The following is a 20,327-nucleotide window of genomic DNA, read 5'->3' as shown; positions in this document are numbered from 1 at the left end:
CTCTCATTGCGCCGCCCCCCCCGGTGACGTCACGATTCAAGCCCCGCCCCCCCCCCGCGCGCTGACGTCAGGCCGACGTGGCCGCGCCGCGCCCCGTGTACAGGCCAAAGGTCACCGCCCCGTGCTCAGCGCCATCGCGGCCAATCGACGTGCGCGCCGCGGCAGGTCCCCGCCCCCCCGACCAATAGGCGGCGCGATGACTCACCGCTCCGCGGCGTCGACCCCGCGCGGCTCCTCTTCACGCTCCCCATTGGCTCGTCGCGGTGACGGGCGCGTCGCCCGGCCAACGGGAGCTCGGGACGGGGCTCGCCGCGTCGACCAACCGGAGGGCCGGCAATGCTCCGCGCCGGTCTCTCCGCCAACCGGCCGCGCGGGGCGGGACGAGCGGCTCCCCGTGCGACCAATGGGCGGCGGGGCGTGGCGGCTGACGGCGGCGGCCATGGCGGAGGTGCGCGGGGCGGGCGCGGGCCCCGGCTCGGCGCTGCCCGGGCCCATGGCGCTGCCCGCGGCGCCCGGCGCGGCCCCGACGCTGCCCTCCCCGGCGGCGGGAGGAGGAGGCGGCGGCCAAGGGGCGGCTCCGGGCCCGGCGGCGGCGGCGGCGGCGGCGGGGAGCGGCGGAGCGGCGCGGGAGGGCTGGCTCTTCAAGTGGACCAACTACCTGAAGGGCTACCAGCGCCGCTGGTTCGTGCTCAGCAACGGGCTGCTCAGCTACTACAGGTACGGACACACCGCACGCCCGTCCCGTTGGTGCGGGGCCGCCTGCCCCGCCGCGGGTCCCGCCCGCTGCCCCCCCCCACCCCGTCACCCCGGGTCGCTCTGTGCCTCCCTTCGCTTCCCCGTGTTCGCCGGTGCCCCCGGTACAGCCCCTGTCCACCCCCGGTACAGCCCCGGTACAGCCCCGGTACAGCCCCGGTACAGCCCCTGTCCACCCCCGGTACAGCCCCGGTACAGCCCGGTACCCCCCGCGCCCCCTCGGTGCCCACTTAGTGCCATCCCGTTGCTTGACAGGTTCCCTACCGCTCCTCCCCGATGCCCGGTGCCTCCCGCTGACTCCTGTAGCCCTTGAGTGCCGCCCTGTGTCCTCTTTGGCCTTCTCTGTGCCTCCTAGTGACCCATGGTGCCCCCCACTGTTCCCTTAGTGCCCACCTGATCCCCTTTTGTTGCTCAGCTGTCTGCAGGTGCTCCCTCAATGCCCACCTTATACACCTCCTAGTGCTCTCTGGTTCTCCTCAGTGCCGCCCAGTGCTTCTCTGTCCCCCAATTGCTTCCTAGCGCTAACCAGATCTTCCTTGTTGCCCTCTTGCTTCCTTTGGTTCCTGCTCAGTGCTCGTTGCTGCCCCACATTGTCCCCTGGTGCCCACCCGCTCTTTCCCAGTGCTCTCTGGTGTCCCCTGGTAACCACCCAGTCCCTGTCAAGCACCCCCCGGTACCCCATTGGTTCCCATGCAGTGCAGGGGGTGGCAGCTGGCTGTCCCTGCAGCTCCAAGGCTGAGATGCGCCACACGTGCCGCGGCACCATCAACCTGGCGACAGCCCACATCGATACCGAGGACTCGTGCAACATCGTGCTGTCCAACGGCGGGGCACAGACCTACCACCTGAAGGCCAGCTCCGAGGTGGAGCGGCAGCGCTGGGTCACGGCTCTGGAGCTGGCCAAGGCCAAGGCTGTCAAGATGCTGGAGGAGTCAGGTAGTGCCCACACGTTGCTACGGGCACAGCCCTGCTACCATCCTCCTTAATGCCCCGTATTGCCCCCAGATGACTCCGGCGATGAGTCAGTGTCCCAGACCGACAAGACAGAGCTGCAGAGCACGCTGCGCACGCTGTCCAGCAAGGTGGAGGACCTGAGCACCTGCAACGACCTGATTGCCAAGCACGGTACGGCCCTGCAGCGCTCCCTTAGTGAGCTGGAGAGCCTGCGCCTGCCGGCTGACAGCACCGAGAAGATCAAGCAGGTCAACGAGCGCGCCACGCTCTTCCGCATCACCTCCAACGCCATGATCAATGTGAGCAACGCCAGGCGACGGCCCCGCTCTGCTCCCTGCCACCACGGAGCTCATCCTGTCTCGCCTCCCCACAGGCCTGCCGGGATTTCCTGCTGCTGGCCCAGACCCACAGCAAGAAGTGGCAGAAGTCGCTGCAGCATGAGCGGGATCAGCGCATCCGCCTGGAGGAAACGCTGGAGCAGCTGGCCAAGCAGCACAACCACCTGGAGAGGGCTTTCCGTGGTGCCACTGTGCTGCCCGCTGGCGCTGCAGGCACTGGTGGCTCTGCCAAAGGTACCTGAGCACAGCCCAGGGCTGGATGGGGGGCTGGGAGGGGGCTGTGGGGCAGGAGGAGCAGGGAAGCCAGGAGTGCTGCTGGTCAATGCTGGTATCGCTGTCCCCTGCCTTCTGTTCCATGCCATGCCCAAACTCTGCCCGTCCACCACCTCACAGGGAGGCAGCAGGTACCCTTGGGAGTTAGACACACAGCCCCCTCTGTCCTTGTTGCCCCCAGATCCCTGCTGCTCTGCAAAAGGAGACCTGAGTGACGAGGACGATGACAACGAGTTCTTTGATGCCCCGGAGATCATCACTGTGCCGGAGAGCATGGGTCACAAGTGAGTACGGGGGCTGCCCCAAGGGTGGACAGAGGCAGAGCCGGGGCTAATGTCACACCCTGCCATCCCACCCAGGCGCACTGGTAGCAACATCAGCGGCACCAGCAGCGACATCAGCCTGGATGAGCAGGTAACAAGCGGCTCACTAAGCTGAGCTGGCTCTGAGGATGTGGTGGTGAGCGTGGAGGAGTCACAGTGATGCTTGCCTTGCTCCCGCAGTATAAGCACCAGCTGGAAGACACCAAGAAAGAGAAGAGAACCCGCATTCCCTACAAGCCCAACTACAGCCTCAACCTCTGGAGCATCATGAAGAACTGCATTGGGAAGGAGCTGTCCAAGATCCCCATGCCGGTGAGCAGGGGCACAGAGGACACCTGGCCAGTGGGGGCTGCATGCCCTGGGCCCTCTCTTGACCTTTCACTCCCCTCCAGGTGAACTTCAATGAGCCTCTGTCCATGCTGCAGCGCCTGACGGAGGACCTGGAGTACCACGAGCTGCTGGACAAAGCGGCCAAATGCGAGAGCTCGCTGGAGCAGCTCTGCTACGTGGCTGCCTTCACCGTCTCCTCCTATTCCACCACCGTCTTCCGCACCAGCAAACCCTTTAACCCGCTCCTGGGGGAGACCTTCGAGCTGGACCGCCTGGAGGAGAACGGTTACCGCTCTCTGTGTGAGCAGGTACCACCGGCCCTCACCGCTGGCCCTGGGGCCAAGTGCTGCAACTGGACTGAGCATCCTTCCTGTCCCCGCAGGTCAGTCACCACCCGCCGGCTGCCGCACACCACGCTGACTCCAAGCACGGCTGGACGCTGCGCCAGGAGATTAAAATCGCCAGCAAGTTCAGGGGCAAATACCTCTCCATCATGCCTCTGGGTGAGCTGCGGGGCCGAGGGGCGGCTGGGGGCTGTGCCGTGTCTGGAAGGCGATGATCCGATTCCCCTCTCCCCCTCCAGGCACCATCCACTGCGTCTTCCATGCGTCTGGCAACCACTACACGTGGAAGAAGGTCACCACCACCGTCCACAACATCATTGTGGGGAAGCTGTGGATCGACCAGGTGAGGTGCTAGGCTGTGCCCTCATGCCTCAGTTTCCCCTATGGTAGGGGGGGAAGAGGTGGAGCTGAGCGCATTTCTGCGGTCTGTGTTGTAGTCAGGTGAAATTGAAATCGTCAACCACAAGACAGGGGACAAATGCAACCTCAAGTTTGTGCCCTACAGCTACTTCTCACGGGACGTGGCTAGGAAGGTAGGCAGTGCTGTGCCCTGTGGGCTGTGCTGGTGGGGGCGGAGCATGTGGGTCACCGGAGCGGGGGGGGTCTCTGTGCCATCAGGTCACCGGGGAGGTGATGGACCCCACAGGGAAGGTGCACTTTCTCCTGCTGGGCACCTGGGATGAGAAGATGGACTGCTACAAGGTGGCAGCGGGCAGCGGGGACAACGGGGCCGAGAGCCGGCAGCGGCCGCACGAAGCGGAGGAGAACCGTGTGCCGCTGTGGAAGAGGAACCAATTGCCGTGAGTTGGGGGGCACTGGTTGGAGGGGGGAGCTGGGATAGGGTCCGAGAGCCCCCCCAGGGCAGGACTGAGCTGTGTGTGGGTGTAGGAAGTACGCAGAGAACATGTACTACTTCTCGGAGCTGGCGCTGACACTCAATGCGCCCGAGAGCGGCACGGCGCCCACCGACAGCCGGCGGCGCCCCGACCAGCGCCTGATGGAGAACGGCCGCTGGGACGAGGCCAACGCCGAGAAGCAGCGCCTGGAGGAGAAGCAGCGCATGGCACGGAAGCGCCGTGAGGCCGAGGCTGCCCGCGCCACCGAGGACGGTAAGGGACGGACCGGGGGACCCTGAGCCCCCCGACCCCGTGGCACTGAGCCCTGGCTGTGCCCGCAGGGACCCTGTACGACCCATACAAGCCGCTGTGGTTCGAGCGCAAGAAGGACCCGGTGACCCAGGAGCTGGCGCACATCTACCGGGGGGGTTACTGGGAGAGCAAGGAGAAGCAGGACTGGAGCGGGTGCCCGGACATTTTCTGAGCACGCCGTGCTGGCGGCACCCACCCGCCCACCGGGGTTGCCTTAGCCCATAGCCACACTGACCTTGATGCCAGGGTGGGGAGTGGGAGCCAAGCTGGCTCCCCCTAGCCCTGGGAGCTCCCCCCAACTCTGCCCTCATATGTGCACTCAGTCCCAGTGCCCTGGAGCAGGAGCAGCTCCTGAGGAGTGCGTCAGGGCGAGCCCGAGGCTGGCCTTGGTCTCTCTTCTCTCCCCCCACCCCATTATTTTAGCCCCCTGCCAGGTGTTAGGGTTCTCTTGGGGGCAGGGGGCTCGCTCGCCCCACCGTGGTTATGGTCTAGAGAGCTATGGGGAGGGGGAGAGGGGAGGAGAACCCTTTCCGTGCTTGCCCCAGTGCCCCCAGCTCGGTGCCTTCCTCCTGGGGCATTTGGGGCAGTGGGGGCATGGCAGTGGGGCAGGGACCCCTTCTCCATCCCCCCACACTGGAAACACTACAGCGGTCTGAGGACAGTGAGGGGGGAGGGAGACTGTGGGGCTGAGCTGACCCCGTGGTGGTGGGGGGGGGGGCTCTGTGGGCAGTGAGTGGGGGCATACGATGCCTTTTTTTTTTCCCTTGGTTTTGGGGTTTTTTTCCCCCTCCCCCTCCTCATCTCTAGGAAAACAACTAAATTAAAACCCATGCCTGCCCCAACCACACTGTGTGCACATGCTGCTTTGGGAGGGATCCCCTGTGGGCTGTGGGAGGGCGGGCACTGTGCCCTTTGGTTCTGCCAACAGTGGGATGGGACCCCTCCAGCCCCAAAAGAATGGCAGCCAATGAGCAGGGACTTGAACTCCAGGCCATCAGATGGAGAGGGCAGTTGTCTCTTGGCTGAGCTACCCGCTAGTTTCTAGATGAAAGTGCCGCTGTGTGGAAGGTCCCCTCTTTTTCTTCCTCCTCTTCACCGGCCACAGCCACCGTCTCCTCTTTCCTCCCCCGCAGGGCCATACCAAGTGCACTGGGGTTCTCCTTGTCCCCTTTCAGGGTGACAGTCCCCTGGGCCCCCTTATAGCAGCAACTGCCTCCCCCACCCCACATCCCACCCAAGGACCACCACCATCCTGAAGGTCTGAGCAAGCAGCTTTATTGGGGGCCCCCCACCATTTGCTGTGAGCCCTGCTGATGGCTGGAGCAGGGCTGGGGAGAGGAGGCAGCCCTGGGACCTCTCCTGCCTCACAGCTTCGTTACCGGGAGGACAGCATCATGACGAACTCTGTGGGGTGATGCAGCACGTGTCAAGACACATCGCCCCACGCTGTGCCCGATGGGGATGAGGGGAAATAGGGCAGGACCTCACCATCAAAGTCTACGCGGCCGTCCCCATTGAGGTCCACGTCCTGCAGGATCTCATCGACCTCCTGTGCCTTCAGCTGCTCTCCCAGCAGCGCCGCGATGGCCTGACGCATCTCTGCGCTGCTGATCTCCCCGTCCCCATTCACATCGAACTGCAGCACACCACATGTCGTGCCCCTTCCCCACCTCCCCTCAGCCCTCACCCCCTGCTTTCCCTGGACTCATGGTCCCTGTCTCTGTGCCCACAGCGTCTCCATGCCTATGGAGTCCCTGTGTCCCCGCAGGCCCCACAGCCGTACCTCACGGAAGGCAATCTTCAGCTCCCTGACGCCCACCATATGAGCCGTCTCCTCCCGCAGCTTTGGCCCCATCATCTGCACAAAGTCCTCGAAGTCCACACGGCCACCCACTGTACCAGGGGGAGGAACAGCCTCAGTGCTCCATCCCCACGTCCCTGTGCCCACTGCCCCAGCCCTGCAGGGGCCACCCCTGCACTCACTCCTCATCTTGATGTGCTGGGAGATCTCGATGAGCTCCATCTCGGTGGGCATGTATCCCAGCGTGCGCATGCAGGCACCCAAGTCCTTGTAGCTGATGAAGCCATCCTGGTCGGTGTCAAACTCCTTGAAGGCATCCAGCAGCTCTGATCCATGCATAGGTGGGCACAGGGACCCATCAGGAGTGGGACTGTGGCACCCATGGGACTCCTTCCCATAGCAGATCCCCATATGGCACCACCTCTTGTGGCACCATGGCATCACACCACTTGGCACCACATCCCATGAAAGGTCCCTCTATGGCACGTCCCCATCCCATGGCCCATGGCCCATGGCATCCCGCTCTAGAGCAGCCCCTTCCATGGCATTCACCCCATGGCACCACACAGCTACGTCTTCCCCACCTCCTGACCCCACTGCTCACCGTCCAGCTCCTCCGGCGACAGCTCCCGCTCCTGGGACAGGGCACAGAGAGGTGATGGGGGTAGAATCAGACCAGGCTCAGCCCCCCACACCCCCAAGCAAACCACAGTGTCACCTCTGTTAAGTGAGGGACAAAATTAACTCCCACAGGAGGGATTAGAGGGATTGAAGACAAAGCCCTGCCTGGCCCCCCTGCCCACCTACCCCACCAGCCCCTCTCCCTGCACAACTCCAATGACCCCCAGCCCGGGACCTGCAGCCCCTCACAGGGTTCTGCCCCACGGCTCATTGCTGGAGGTGTTTCCTGGAGTGACAGCTGGAGACCCCCAAGCTCCACCGCTCCCCCCTCCCAGTGACCCCCAACCCGTGGTGCCCTCCTCAGTCCCACACTGGGGGGGAATGAGCCCCTAGACATCCCTGCTCTGCCCAGCGTTGCCCACTTGGCACCGCGTGCCCTCTGTCCCCGTTGAACCCAGCCCCATCCCCAGCTTTCCCACACCCCCTCCACCCGCTGCCCATGCCCCCACCTTGCCAAACACCGTGTTGAGGAACGGTGAGTACGCCTTGGTGCTGGCAGCCTGGGGGTCCCCGGCCCCTTTCTTGCTGTTCTTCCTCCCATGGCCTCCGTGCCGGAATTCGGCGTCGGGGCTGCCGGGGGGGCCGCCCACCTCGGGGGCTTTAGGGGGACTCTCGCCCACCTCCCCCCGCTTCCCTTTGCCAGAGGCTTCGGTGTTCCTGGGGGCCCCCTTCTCCCCCCGAGAGCGTGGCATGGGGCCGGGAGTTGGTGGTGGTAGCAGGAGCAGGGCTGGGGGTCAACCAGCTCTTAAGAAGGAGGCCAGGAAATCCTCTTACCTGCCCCCCCCCCACCCCCCAGGGGAGGGCAAAGCCAATTAGCAGTGATTACCGTGGCAGGAAACCAGCCACCCACTGCGCCTTCACACATGGGCTGCCCACCTCCCCACACTCACACCAAGGCGACTCCAGCACCTCGAGGCTCCATCCCAGACACCTGTTGGTAACCATTCTCCTGTGCCCACGTTCCTGCATCCCCACATCCGACCCCCCCAAGCACCTCCTGGCTGCAGCACAGACAGCGTGACAGTGGGCAGCACAGCACGTCCCACCCCCCCTCGTCCTCGTGTCCCCGCGATAGCATCGCCCCAGCTCAGCAGATGCAGGCAGAAGCCTGGCAAGGAGATGCCATCGTGGGAACCCCGTGCCCATGTCCCCAACACGGCCACCCCAGGAGGGTCCATCTACCCAGAGACACCCAGCCCCGGTGCTGGGAGCCCACAGAGGCCGTCCTATAGTACCAGCACCCAGGGAGGGGGAATTGTGCTGGGGGGATGGGCAACCATCCCTACCAGAGATAACGGAGCCACTTCCACCCTGCCTGGCAGCAGCTTCCTGTTGTCATACCCCCCGCCACCCGGAAAATAGATCGAGGTGTCACTGCCACAGAGGAGCCCTCCCACCCATCCCCACATATAGGGCTGCCCAGGAGCACCCCAGTGCAAGCCTGCACCCACACTGCTGTTACAGTAGGTCATACGTTATCTATTGGCCTGAACTATGGGGCAGGGAGGGTTATGCTGTGGGGCAGAGTGGGGAAAGAGAGAGGCAAGAGGGGGGCCATGGGGGATGGAGGGGGAGAGTGGGACAGTGGGATGGGGAGCAATGGGGAGGGCTCCAAAGGGATGGGAACTATGGGGTGGGGAACCATGGAGGGCTGCAAGGGGACGGGGGAGCTATGGTTGGAATTCAAATAATGGGGAGCAATGTTGGGGATGCAACGGGATGGGGAGCTATGAGATGGAAAGCAACGTGGCAGAGATAATGGGATGGGGAGTTGTATCCAAAGGAATAAATAGAGCAAAGAGGATAAAATGAGATGGGGGCTGAGGAGATGCGCGTAGTGGGGAGATCTGGAGGGAAGGGGAGCTGTGGGATGGGGAGCTATGAGGGAGAATGCAGCGTGATGGGGAACAACAAGGGAGATGTAATGGGATGGGGAGTTACGGGACGGGCACAACCGGGGCATCCGAAGGAATGGGAAGTTATGGGAGGGATCCAAAGAAGTGAGCTATGGGAGGGATGCAACGGGACGAGGAGCAACGGGATGGGCACAACGGGGACATCCAAAGGGCTGGGCAGTGCCAAAGGGGGATGTGGTGAGACTGGTAGTGACGGAGTGGGGGGATGGGGTGTAACGGGAGAGACGTGGGACGGGACACGACACGACGGTGCTGTGCCGACAGGTGTCCCAGAGCCGCCGCCCTGTGCGCTCCGACGGCGGAGATGGAAGACGCCGCCTCGCTCCCTCCATCCTGGTTCCTATACCCGTCATCATCCCCATCCCCGTACCCACCCTCTCCCGCCCCACAGCCGACCCCGTCCCTGCGCTGGGACGCGCAGCTGCTGCTGCTGTTCGTGCTGCTGGGGCTGCCGGCCAACGCGGCGGTGCTTTGGCTGACGGGTCGGCGGCTGCGCTGCCGCGGTCTGGCCGCCTTCATCTTCAACGTGGCGGCCGCCGACTTCCTCCTGCTGGCCAACGGCACGCTGCAGGTGTGGACGGCGGCTCACGGGCACCGCTGGCCTCTGGGCACCGCGCCGTGCCGCCTGCACCGCTTCCTGCTGGACCTGGCGTACTACGCCGGGCTGCTGCTCCTGGCCGCCGTCAGCCTGGACCGCTGCGCGATGCTGCTGGCTCCGCTGTGGTACCGCTGCCGGCGCCCGGCCCGGTGGCCGTCGGGGCTGTGCGGGGCGGCCTGGCTGGCGGCGGCGGCGTGCAGCGCTCCCAACGCGGCGCTGGCGCAGGCGTGGCCGGTGCTCCCGGGGCTGGTGGTGTGCCGCAGGGAGCGCGGGGCGTGGGAGAGCGCCGTGGGCTGGATGGAGGCGGCCGTGGAGGGGCTGCTGCTGCCCGCCGCCGTGCTGCTGCTGTGCCACGCCGTGCCCGCGGCGGTGGCGGCGGCGCGGCGGAGGCGGCTGGGGGGCGGGGGGCCGCCCGCGGGGTTCCGGCGGCTGGTGGCGGCCACGCTGGGCGCGTACCTGGCGGTCAACCTGCCCTTCCAGCTGGTGCGGCTGCTCGGCCGGGCCTTCCCACAGCACGGAGCCCGCTGGCTGTACGCGCTGGGACTGGCCTTCCACGCCGGCAGCTGCATCAACCCCTACCTCTACCTGCTGCTGGGCACCAGCATGGGGCACCGCGCAGCCAGAGCTGCCAGCGCCATGTGGCCGTGCTGCCGGGCACACCGGGACAGAGCACGGGACGGCACCCCAATGACCGCGGCGGTGCAGGGGCACACGGACACACCGGGACACACGGACACACCGGGACACACGGACACACCGGGACACACGGACAGACAGGGATACACGGACAGACCGGGGCACACGGACACACCGGGGCACACGGACACACCGGGACACACGGACACACCGGGGCACACGGACAGACAGGGACACACGGACACACCGGGACACACGGACAGACAGGGACACACGGACACACCGGGACACACGGACACACCGGGGCACACAGACACACCGGGGCCGCCCGACGCCGCCGGCACACTGGACGCCACGCGCGGCCCCGAGCTGCTGTGACCGCGCCCCGTGCCCCCGCCCCCACCCGCTCTGGCCCCGCCCACTGGCCCCGCCCTCACCGACCCCGCCCCGCCCACTCCCCCACCTTGGCCACACCCACTTCCCGTGGCCCCGCCCACTCCCACTCGCCCCCGAGGTGTCAGTGCCGCAGTGCGCAGGCGCGGTGCCCCGCTCACTTCCTGTCCCCCCGCCCGCTCCCGGCTCAGCCCCGCTCCGTCCCGCATCCTGCCCGCTGGCCCCGGTACCGGCACCGGAACTGGCCCGGCCCGGCCGCCGGTGAGTGCGGGGCGGGCGGCTCCCGGGGCTCCCCCGCGCTGACCCCATCCCCGCGCCGCCCCCCCCCCCCCCCCGACCCTTTTCCCGTCCGTGTCCCCGCCGGGCCGCTCTCTGTCCGCATCCCCATCACGGCAGGGCGATACCGGCCCCGTCTGCTCCCCATTGGGACACCCCCGTCCCCATCCCGGGCAGCACATCCCTCTCCCCAGCCCTGTCCCCAATGGGGCTCTCCCTGTCTCTCTCCTATCCCCGTGGCAGCCATCCCTGTCCCCATCCGCAAAGCACGGCGCTGTCCCTATAGGGCCTGGCCCTCTCCCCGTTTCCATCCCCATTCCCACGGAGTCCATCCTGGTCCCCCTCCCCATCCAGAGATGAACAGCCCCATAGGAAAGCTCCCTGTCCCCATCCCTCTCCTGGGAGGAGTGATGCTGTCCCTANCCCGTCTGCTCCCCATTGGGACACCCCCGTCCCCATCCCGGGCAGCACATCCCTCTCCCCAGCCCTGTCCCCAATGGGGCTCTCCCTGTCTCTCTGAGCTGACCCTTATCCCCATCCCTGTCCTCATGCACAAAGGACAGCCCTATCCCTATATGGCCACCCCTTGTTCCCAGAGTAGCCATTTCTGCCCCTATCTCCATCCTGGTCCCCCTCCCCATCCAGAGATGAACAGCCCCATAGGAAAGCTCCCTGTCCCCATCCCTCTCCTGGGAGGAGTGATGCTGTCCCTATAGAGACTATCCTGCTCCACCTCTCTGTCTCCAAAGGGGTGACCCCCACCCTAGAAGAACAGTCCTGTCCCCAAGGAACACTTCCCAGTCTCCGTCCCCATTCCCCCCTGTCCCCATGGAAGAGATCCCTGCCCCCTCCCCACACCCAGGCAGGGCAGGGTTTGTTTGCCCAGCACTGGTTTCCTGCTCATGCAGGGAGGGGCAGCATCGCCCTTTACCCAGGGCGGGTGATGGGGCTGAGCCCCCCATTCAGTGCCACCCATCCTGGAGCTGCTCCTTTGGAGAGCTGTATTGGGGTCTCCCCGGTGACGCGGAGCCGGGGTGCGCCCCAGCCATGTCGTTCCGTAAGGTGGTGCGACAGAGCAAATTCCGGCATGTCTTTGGGCAGCCAGTGAAGACCGACCAGTGCTACGATGACATCCGCGTCTCCCGGGTCACCTGGGACAGCACCTTCTGCGCCGTCAACCCCTCCTTCGTGGCCATCATCGTGGAGGCCAGCGGTGGAGGAGCCTTCCTGGTGCTGCCCCTGCACAAGGTGGGATGGGGATGGTTCGGGATCAGGGTGAGGATGGGTTGGATGGGGTGGGATAGGAATGGGAATGGGGAAGAGAGTGGCTTGGGCTGGAGCTGGGGATAGGAATGGTGACAGGGATGTAACGGGGGTGGGACAGGAATGGAAATGGCTTGGGAATGGGGATGGGATGGGATTGGATGGGGATGGCTTGGGATGGGAATGAGGAAGGCTTGGGATGGGAATGAGGGCTGGGGATGACTTGGGTGGGAGATGGGATGGAGATGGGGATGGGGATGGGATGGGGATGAGATAGGATAGGGATAAGAACAGAATAGGATGGGGAAGGCTTGGGATGGAGGTGGGGATGGCTTGGGTTGGGGACAGGGATGGAATGGAGATGGGGATGGGAAGGGGCTGGGCTGATATGGAGATGGAGCTGCACTAAGATGAGGCTGTGGCTGTATTGAGGTTGACTGAGATAGGGATGTGGGGCTCAGATGGAACAAGGACCAGCCACCCCTCACGCTGTCCCCACATCTCCAGACCGGCCGCATTGATAAGTCGTACCCCACTGTGTGTGGGCACACAGGCCCTGTGCTAGACATCGAGTGGTGCCCGCACAACGACCATGTCATTGCCAGCGGCTCAGAGGACTGCACCGTCATGGTGAGGGCTGGATGGCAAAGGGGACGCCGGGGTGGTATGGCACAGAGGACACCTTCTCGCTGCTCCCTCCCCACAGGTGTGGCAGGTGCCCGAGGGGGGTCTCGTGCAGCCGCTCACGGAGCCAGTGGTGGTGCTGGAGGGGCACTCAAAGCGCGTGGGCATCATCTCCTGGCACCCCACGGCCCGCAACGTGCTGCTCAGTGCAGGTATGGGGATGGTGCTGGGGCACGGGGTGCTGGGGGATGTTGGCATGGGTGGTAGAGCCACGTCCGCACCGTGCAGGTTGTGACAACGTGGTGCTGATCTGGAACGTGGGGACCGGGGAGATGCTGCTGGCGCCTGGAGGACATGCACACCGACCTCATCTACAACGTGGGCTGGAACCGCAATGGCAGCCTCCTGTGCACCACCTGCAAGGACAAGAAGGTGCGCGTCATCGACCCCCGCCGCGGCACTGTGCTGCTGGTGAGTGGCAGAGTCCCCATGTCCCCAGCATGCTTCCCATCCCATCCCTTGTCCCCAGGTGCTCCCTTGGATGCTCACAATCCCTTGTCCCCGTGCTGTGCCCCACCTGTCTCACACCTCTGCCCTCATCCTGTACCTCCACCCCGCAGGAGAAGGAGCGGGCGCACGAGGGTGCGCGCCCCATGCGCGCCATCTTCCTGGCTGATGGCAAGATCTTCACCACCGGCTTCAGCCGCATGAGTGAGCGGCAGCTGGCGCTGTGGGACACGGTGAGGGGCTGCAGGGGACCCTCAGGGGACTGCATGGGGGGTGCGGTGTGGGACTGACGCTCTGCTCCCCAGGAGAACCTGGAGGAGCCCATGGGTCTGCAGGAGCTGGACTCTAGCAATGGGGCCCTGCTGCCCTTCTACGACCCCGACACCAATGTGGTCTACGTCTGTGGCAAAGTATGACCCCACCCCCCCTCCCGCACCCCCTCCTCACCCACCCCACGCTCACCAGCTGCCTGTAGGGCGACTCGAGCATCCGCTACTTTGAGATCACAGATGAGTCCCCCTACGTGCACTACCTCAACACCTTCAGCAGCAAAGAGCCGCAGCGTGGCATGGGCTTCATGCCCAAGAGGGGGCTGGATGTCAGCAAGTGTGAGATTGCCAGGTGAGCCTGAGGGTGCTGGGGGATTCCTATGGCCTCCCCAGCGTCCCCATGTTCCCCCCTATAGCGACCCTTTCCCCCTGCCTCATCAGGTTCTTCAAGCTTCACGAGCGGAAATGTGAGCCCATCATCATGACGGTGCCACGAAAGGTGAGTGAGGACCTTTTCGGGGGGGGAGGTTGGGTTGAGGGGGGCCCTGGGAATGGCGATCCCAAGGGGTGAGAGGTGGGAGCCCCTGGGTAAGTGTGTACGGGAAGGCTTGGATAGCTTTTAGTGGGTGGGAGGGGGTCCCTAGGCAGTATGTGGTGATTGAGAAGGGGTCTCTAGGTGGACTGGGTCGGGGTCCCAGGGCAGGGCATAACAACCGGGGAGAGTAAACTGAGTGGGGATCCCTCGGGGAAGTGGGTGGGGGTCTCTGTGCGGGGATTCCTGCATTGTGGCAGGGTGGGGGACCCACAGCAAGTGGGTGGGGGTTCCAGAGCAGGACATGGTAACTCGGGAGGGGTCTCATGGCAGACTGCAGGGATGGTCCCTGGGCAAGGAAGGCAGGGGTCGGTTGGGGAGCCCTGCTCAGGCTGGGTGGGGGGTCTCCATGCAGTCACAGCAGATGGGGAGGTCCCTGGGTGGAAGACCCCGCACAGGGGCTGGATGGGGGGGGTGTCCCTGGGTAGGACGGGTCCCCGTGCGGGGGTCCCCTGGGTGACGCCACTTGTGGGGCGCAGTCGGACCTCTTCCAGGACGACCTGTACCCTGACACAGCCGGCCCGGAGGCAGCGCTGGAAGCAGAGGAGTGGGTGGCGGGGCAGACGGCGGGGCCGCTGCTGGTGTCCCTGCGCCAGGCCTACGTCCCCAGCAAGCAGCGGGAGCTGAAGGTGAACCGTCACTCCCTGCTGCACGACGGCCGCTCCACCGCCACCTCACCGGCGTCCAGCACCCCCAACCCCGCCGGCACAGGCAGCACCGGCAGCTCCCGTCTCAGCGCTCCGCCGGCTCTGGGCACCGGGACCGCCATCCCCGCGGTGAGTGCAGGGGGCGGGGGATGCGGGGAGGGGTGGTGTTGTCCGGGGGGGCGGTGCCGTGCGGTGCCGCTTATGTCCCGCCCGGTCGGCAGGCGGGTGGGCGGCTGGACGAGGTGCTGCAGGAGGTGGCGGCGCTGCGGGCGCTGGTGGCGGAGCAAGGTCAGCGCATCGCCCGCCTGGAGGAGCAGCTCAGCCGCCTGGAGAACGGACATGTCTAGGGGCGGATCGACCCCCCCCACACACTGACTGCGTGGGGGCTGCCCCCCCCCCTCGCGACCGGGGACCACGCCTCCATCCGCTGACCCTCCTCCTGTCCTCCCCTGGGGTTCTATTCTGTCCCCCAGGGATCGCGTCTGCCGCCCTCCCCCCGACACTCAGGGTCCTCAATCCCCCTCCCCCCCCCGCATCCCCGCTTGGTGCCCCTCGTTCCAGCTACCCAGCTGTCCCCCTCCCCCCGGCAGCGCCCTCCTCACTCCTACTGCCTTACTGGGTGCTGCCCACCTGTGGATCGTGGACCACTTTGCCCCCTGCCGCCCCGCAGTGGCCCTCAAGGGTTATTCGGGAGGTCCTTGGGATCAAACACTAAAGACCCTCGTGCCCCCGGGGTCGGGTAGGGTCATCTCCCTTTACCGTGTGGCACAGCCGTGGGATCCCCCTTCCCCTTTGCCCTTCCTCCAGGGCAGGGTTCAAATCTATATTTTCACTCCAAATAAAGCTCTTTATAATAAAGGTGCCCGGTGAGGCTGGGGGCGAGGGCAATGGGGGGGCTTTGCCGTGGGGTCATGGGGTGTGTGCGGGGGGCTTGGAGGCTGTGCATGTCCCCAGCCCGCGGTGGGGATGTAGGGGACAGGAAGAGGCAGCAGCCACAGCTGGGGGCTCCGGCACAACTTGTCCCAGCAGTAATAGGGGGTCAGGGCTCCCAGGGCCACGCTCCCTCCCACTCTTCACCCAGGCTGATGCGATGCTGTGGGTTTCTCATCTGCTGGGTGCATTTTGAGCATGGAGGGGGGTGGCAGGTGCAGCCGCCGTCACCCTCTTTCCTCCCCAGCCCCCCCCCCCCGCATCGATACATCCTCTGCCGGGGGGGCAGGAAGTGTTGGGGCCCCCTCTGCACCGCTCACACTGCAGCAGCGGGACCTGCTCCAGCAGCGCTCGGTGATGGTGAGCATCCCAAAAGCGGAGCGGGAGGGAGAAGGGGGTCCCGGGGCAGGGCGGGGGCATCCCTGAGAATGGGAGTATCCCAGAGAATGGGAATGAACCAGCGAGAGAGGATTCTGGGGTGCCCATGGTCCCATGCATCCGCTCTGCCACGGTTATCCCGGTATAATTTGGGGGTGAGGAGTGAAGCACAGGGCTGCGCTTTGTTCCCACGCGGCTCTCCGTCTCCGGGCGCTGCGTTTAGGATGGGGCGGGGTTGGAAACCTCGGGTCATCGGGGCAGCCCCTCCACCCCGGGGCAGGGTCTGGGGGCTCCTTGGGGCCGAGTGCTGCGGGCTATGAGGATCCATCCCGTCCCCCCAGGACACCGCCCGGCGCACTGCGGCCACGCTGCTGCTGGCGGGTCTGGCGGCGGCTGGGGAGCCCGCAGCGAGTCGCAGCGACCGGGCGGTGGGAGCCCTGCTGGGGCTGCTGCTGTGCCTGGCCGTGGGGCTGGCCCTGGCCTGGAGGCACCTCTGCCGCCTTTCGGACGGCCGCTACCACCCCCGGCCCGCGGGGCGCCGCGCCCTGGCCGTGCTGCGGGGCCGATGGCGGCGGCTGCGGGGCCGGGAGAGCGCGGCCGAACCCAGCGGGGAAGGGGACGAAGTCCCGGAAGCGGAGGAGCTGATGCCGTGGGGCGCGGTGCGGCAGCGGCGCGAGGAGGAGGAGGAGAACGGAGAGAAACCGGCCCCAAAGGAGGAGGAGAAGGACGAGGAGGAGGAGGAGGAAGGAGAGGATGAGGAAGAGGAGGAGGAGCAGCGCCCGGCGGAGCAGCCCCACGCACTGCCCGGCGATGCGCTCAGCCTGGCGGGGACGGCGGCGTGGGGGGATGCGCGGCCGTCGGACAGCACGGCGCTGTGACGGCACCGCCCCAATAAAGCGCTCAGAGCTCCGCCGGGCTGACACGGCGTAGTGGGGAGGTCGGGGAGCGTCCCCTCAGCCCACCCCACCCCCCCAAGCCCAGCACGCTGCATCCGCACCGATTCATGCTTTAATGGGCACACGCAGCCGGGCCGGGTCGCAGCCCCGCAGCACCGGCCCCCCCCCGCCCCAAGGCACCGTTTCCCCGACTCCCTCCCCCCCCACCCCTACCTGGGCGGCCTCCCCCTCCGCCGCCGCCCGCCCCCCAGCCGCGTCGGGGCTCCCCCCTCTCCCCCCTCCTCCCCCCCCCCGCGTCTTCTTGGCGGAGGCGATGGGCAGCGGGGCCGTGCCCTCGGGCGGGGTGCCGCCCCCCAGCCCCAGCTCCATGGGCTCCGCAGACCTGAAGGGCTCGAACGTGGAGAACTTCACCGGGCTGCAGCGGACAGACATGGGGGGGGTTAAGGGGTGGGGGCGGCTTTCCCGTAGTGCCCTCCCCAACCTGGCACGGGTACCTGACTGGGGTGTGGGGGCTGCTGTTGAGGCGGCGGGGGGAGCGCACCTTAGGCTGGAAGGAGAAGCCCTCCTTGATACTCTCCAGCACTGAGGGGGCCACGTAGGTGAAGCCCTGGAGGAAGGGAATGGCAGAGGGCGGGGTGGGGGGGCAGCAGGATCCCGCTCCCTGTGCACCCCCCGTACCAGGAAGGCCTGGTTGGCGCTCTCACTGATGACAGCGTCGTCGGGGCTGTCCACGGGGGTCTGTCGTGTGAAGCGGGCATCGAACTGGCTGACGTCCTCATCCGACTGCTGCGTGGGGGAAGGAATGTGACTGCCATCCTCCGATCACCCCCCCTTCACTCCCATTGCCCCCCAGAGCCTCCCCGGTACCAGGCAGGGTTTGAAGGGAGGGTCCAGGCGACGTGCCAGCAGCTCCTCCCAGTTGATGTGCCGGAAGAAGGGATGCTTCTGGAGGAGAACTAATGTTATATTGAGAGCTGGGAGAGGGGGTGGGGGTGGAAGGAACACCTTCATTCCCCTCCCCAACCCCTACCTGCACATCGGCTGCATCCCCCGGCCCCCCACCAACACGCTGGCTGGGGTTTCGCTTGAGGAACTGCGAGAGAAAGGACACAGGGCTCCCAGCTGTCCCCCTGCACACACACACAGGGAGTGATGGGATGGGGGGGCGGATGGAGGAGGCACCTTCTTGAGCAGGTCACGTGCATCGGGTGTCAGGTAGGGTGGCAGCACCAGCTTCCCCTTCAGGATCTTGTCAATGGTTTTCTTGCGGTTCTCTGCCGTGAACGGGGGCTGCCAGGTGGGGGTTGGCCACAATGAGCCCTCTGCACCGCCCACGTGTTCACCCCACTCCCTGAGCGTCCCAAACTTGCCGATCCGGTGAGCATGTCATACATCAGGGCACCCAGGCTCCACCAGTCCACAGCACGATTATGCCCGCTGTGCACCAGGATCTCTGGGGCCCTTCAGGCAATGGGAAGGATGCCCTGAGTGTGTGGCCCCCCAGGCCCCCCCGGCACCCCTCCCTTCCCCTGCTCACATGTACTCGATGGTGCCGCAGAAGGTGTGGGTGACTGCTCCATCGTGGATGGACTCCTTGCACAGCCCGAAGTCCGTCAGCTTGATGTGACCTGGGGGGGATTCCAGAGGGGCTCAGCCCCCAGAACGGCACCACACGGTGCCCCCTCCCCAGCGCCATACCCACCCTGGCTGTTGAGCATGATGTTTTCAGGCTTGAGGTCGCGGTAGATGATGCCGTTGGAGTGCAGGTGGCCCAGCGCCAGCGTGATCTCACTGAGATAAAAGCTGTGCCATGGGGGGGGGGGGTGAGAAGCAGTCAGGGGGCCCCCAGTGCCCTCCTCCAAGGGCTGAGGACACATGGGGACACGCAGGGATACCCGGGGACGTGTGCCGCCCCTACCAGGCGGTGTCCTCCAGGAAGATGCCCTCACGCTCCAGCTGCATGAAGAGCTCCCCACCTGCAACAAACAGCCGGGGGGCCATGAGCTGTGTCCCCCTTGACGCCTGGCCCCCCATTCCCCCATACCACTGAGGCACTCCAGGATGAGGTAGAGCTTGCCGCCCGTCTGGAAGGCGTAGATGAGGTCAACGATGAAAGGGTGCTTGATGGCCTCTAGGATGTTCCTCTCAGCCCGCGTGTGCGCCGTGTCCTTGGCATTGCAGGCAATCTTGGCCTGGGGTGGGGGGTGGGGTTACATGGTGAGAGGAGGGCATCACACAACAATATTGGGGTCCCACCGCGATGGGCACCTTTCTACCTTCTTCAGCACCTTCATGGCAAAGATCTTCCCTGTGTTGGTTCCCTGCACCTTGCGCACCTGGAAGACCTGCGAGGCAGTGGGGTTAAACGTCCCGACACCCCCACCATGTGAGCAGCCCCCCCTTCCCAAAGCCCCCCCACCTTGCCGTAGCCGCCCTTGCCCAGGACGCGCAGCAGCTCGAAGCAGTGGGGCCCAATGTGCTCGGGGCCATTGTTGACGCTGCTCTCTGAGATCTCGATCTCCTCATAGTGCCCCACAGGCCTGTGGGGTGGCGGTGAGGGGGGTGGTGAGTAGGGACGGAGCCCCCTCAGATTCAGCCCCTCAGTGCCACCCCCGTGCCATCCTACACTCACTCCAGGCCATTTCCCCGGGGCTCCACCTCCATCTCCTGTGGGGACACGGCATCAGTGTGGTGGCTTTTGCCCTGTCCCTCATCCTTGGGACAAATCCTGACCCCCTCCCATTCCCTCCCCCATCCGTAGCCCAGGTTCCAGGTCCCCATTCACACTGGCTCATCACTACCTCAGATCCCCACCAGGTCCCACAGCTCCTCACCACTCCTGAACCCCCATCCCATACCCTGCCAGCCCCACTCACCTTTGCCCCATAACAACCCTGTCCGTATCCCACATCCCTCTCCCCACCAGGTCCAATTCTCCCCGTTCCCGTGCCCCCATCCCCAGTCAGTCCCGGTTCTCCTATCTGTACCCCCCAGCTGTCCCCCTCCCCACCAGGTCGCAGTCACCTCTGTCTGCACCCCCGCTTCCCACGCTGTCCCCGTGCCCCGTCCCCATTCCCACCCCGTCCCAGCCCCCTGTCCCCACTCGCGATCCCAGCTCCCCGGTCCCCACGTCCCCTGCGGACTCACGGCGCCCAGCTCGGGCTCCTCCCCGTCGCTTCCCTCCTCGGTCTCCAGGTCGATGTCGAACACCCCCGCCATTGCGGCGCCGCAGCGAACCCTCCAGCCCCGCCCGGTCACGGCCGCGTCGCGTCACGGGTGGGACTAGGGATCCCCGCCGCGGAGCACCCCGGGACCTGCAGTCCGAACACGTGGCTCCACCCCCACCCATAACCATGCCCCCCACCCAAAACCACGCCCCAAAGTCGGTACCGCCCCCATATTTAGCTCCGCCCCCAGTGTCGGGTGTCCCCCAAAGGGCAGGGGTCGGCACTAAATG

General features: G+C 65.8%; 6 protein-coding genes across 16 annotated transcripts; 4 read left to right on the top strand and 2 right to left on the bottom strand.

Annotated features, from left to right (window-relative positions):
• Positions 1-181: 181 nt before the first annotated feature.
• OSBP (oxysterol binding protein) lies at positions 182-5,305 on the top strand. Its single transcript, XM_015863156.2, has 14 exons — positions 182-717; positions 1,481-1,689; positions 1,759-2,006; positions 2,081-2,279; positions 2,500-2,602; positions 2,678-2,732; positions 2,822-2,953; positions 3,034-3,279; positions 3,354-3,474; positions 3,555-3,658; positions 3,753-3,848; positions 3,934-4,115; positions 4,204-4,424; positions 4,493-5,305. The coding sequence occupies exons 1-14, from the start codon at positions 197-199 to the stop codon at positions 4,633-4,635; spliced, it is 2,580 nt and encodes an 859-aa protein (XP_015718642.1). The 5' UTR covers positions 182-196; the 3' UTR covers positions 4,636-5,305.
• A 411-nt stretch (positions 5,306-5,716) lies between these two features.
• On the bottom strand, positions 5,717-7,966 carry CABP4 (calcium binding protein 4). The gene is made up of 6 exons (XM_015863152.2): positions 7,395-7,966; positions 6,869-6,899; positions 6,447-6,590; positions 6,247-6,356; positions 5,952-6,099; positions 5,717-5,867 (listed from the first exon to the last, which is right to left on the bottom strand). The coding sequence occupies exons 1-6, from the start codon at positions 7,635-7,637 to the stop codon at positions 5,839-5,841; spliced, it is 705 nt and encodes a 234-aa protein (XP_015718638.1). The 5' UTR covers positions 7,638-7,966; the 3' UTR covers positions 5,717-5,838.
• Positions 7,967-9,047: 1,081 nt separating this feature from the next.
• On the top strand, positions 9,048-10,473 carry GPR152 (G protein-coupled receptor 152). Its single transcript, XM_032444887.1, has one exon. The coding sequence runs from the start codon at positions 9,067-9,069 to the stop codon at positions 10,471-10,473; it is 1,407 nt and encodes a 468-aa protein (XP_032300778.1). The 5' UTR covers positions 9,048-9,066.
• A 1,323-nt stretch (positions 10,474-11,796) lies between these two features.
• CORO1B (coronin 1B) lies at positions 11,797-15,524 on the top strand. Its single transcript, XM_032444914.1, is given in 11 exon segments — positions 11,797-12,012; positions 12,535-12,657; positions 12,734-12,863; positions 12,940-12,989; positions 12,991-13,122; positions 13,272-13,391; positions 13,464-13,568; positions 13,634-13,779; positions 13,869-13,926; positions 14,499-14,795; positions 14,888-15,524. Coding segments are annotated over 11 exon segments (1,488 nt in total). The 5' UTR covers positions 11,797-11,811; the 3' UTR covers positions 15,014-15,524.
• An 82-nt stretch (positions 15,525-15,606) lies between these two features.
• On the top strand, positions 15,607-16,884 carry PTPRCAP (protein tyrosine phosphatase receptor type C associated protein). Its single transcript, XM_015863314.2, has 2 exons — positions 15,607-15,956; positions 16,316-16,884. Exons 1-2 carry the CDS (start codon positions 15,795-15,797, stop codon positions 16,850-16,852), a joined length of 699 nt encoding a protein of 232 aa, XP_015718800.1. The 5' UTR covers positions 15,607-15,794; the 3' UTR covers positions 16,853-16,884.
• Positions 16,885-16,960: 76 nt separating this feature from the next.
• On the bottom strand, positions 16,961-20,236 carry RPS6KB2 (ribosomal protein S6 kinase B2). 11 transcript variants are annotated; one of them, XM_015863300.2, is made up of 16 exons: positions 20,018-20,236; positions 19,503-19,537; positions 19,290-19,410; positions 19,147-19,215; positions 18,915-19,062; positions 18,789-18,846; positions 18,573-18,673; positions 18,408-18,498; positions 18,241-18,331; positions 18,053-18,160; positions 17,901-17,963; positions 17,738-17,815; positions 17,549-17,656; positions 17,412-17,477; positions 17,158-17,285; positions 16,961-17,102 (listed from the first exon to the last, which is right to left on the bottom strand). In XM_015863300.2, exons 1-16 carry the CDS (start codon positions 20,087-20,089, stop codon positions 16,976-16,978), a joined length of 1,464 nt encoding a protein of 487 aa, XP_015718786.1. In that variant the 5' UTR covers positions 20,090-20,236; the 3' UTR covers positions 16,961-16,975. The 11 variants fall into 11 exon arrangements, with proteins under 11 accessions (XP_015718786.1, XP_015718788.1, XP_015718787.1 ...); XM_015863302.2 differs by having other exon boundaries at positions 17,549-17,653; XM_015863301.2 differs by having other exon boundaries at positions 17,738-17,812.
• Positions 20,237-20,327: the final 91 nt, after the last annotated feature.

This window comes from Coturnix japonica, chromosome 5 (assembly GCF_001577835.2).
Source record: "Coturnix japonica isolate 7356 chromosome 5, Coturnix japonica 2.1, whole genome shotgun sequence".
NCBI classification, from domain to species: domain Eukaryota; kingdom Metazoa; phylum Chordata; class Aves; order Galliformes; family Phasianidae; genus Coturnix; species Coturnix japonica.
This window is presented reverse-complemented; position numbering and strand designations above follow the sequence as displayed.

Coding starts and splice junctions, on each gene's coding strand:
- GPR152 (XM_032444887.1), top strand. CDS start 9,067: ATGGGGTGTAACGGGAGAGACGTGGGACGGGACACGACACGACGGTGC.
- OSBP (XM_015863156.2), top strand. CDS start 197: ATGACTCACCGCTCCGCGGCGTCGACCCCGCGCGGCTCCTCTTCACGC. Junction 2,954..3,033: donor TGTCCAAGATCCCCATGCCG/GTGAGCAGGGGC, acceptor ACTCCCCTCCAG/GTGAACTTCAATGAGCCTCT. Junction 3,659..3,752: donor GGAAGCTGTGGATCGACCAG/GTGAGGTGCTAG, acceptor TCTGTGTTGTAG/TCAGGTGAAATTGAAATCGT.
- PTPRCAP (XM_015863314.2), top strand. CDS start 15,795: ATGGAGGGGGGTGGCAGGTGCAGCCGCCGTCACCCTCTTTCCTCCCCA. Junction 15,957..16,315: donor TCCAGCAGCGCTCGGTGATG/GTGAGCATCCCA, acceptor CCGTCCCCCCAG/GACACCGCCCGGCGCACTGC.
- CABP4 (XM_015863152.2), bottom strand. CDS start 7,637: ATGCCACGCTCTCGGGGGGAGAAGGGGGCCCCCAGGAACACCGAAGCC. Junction 6,591..6,868: donor GTCGCCGGAGGAGCTGGACG/GTGAGCAGTGGG, acceptor TGCATGGATCAG/AGCTGCTGGATGCCTTCAAG. Junction 6,357..6,446: donor CCAGCACATCAAGATGAGGA/GTGAGTGCAGGG, acceptor CCCCTGGTACAG/TGGGTGGCCGTGTGGACTTC.
- RPS6KB2 (XM_015863300.2), bottom strand. CDS start 20,089: ATGGCGGGGGTGTTCGACATCGACCTGGAGACCGAGGAGGGAAGCGAC. Junction 18,161..18,240: donor ATGACATGCTCACCGGATCG/GCAAGTTTGGGA, acceptor CCCACCTGGCAG/CCCCCGTTCACGGCAGAGAA. Junction 17,478..17,548: donor GCGCCAACCAGGCCTTCCTG/GTACGGGGGGTG, acceptor CCCTTCCTCCAG/GGCTTCACCTACGTGGCCCC.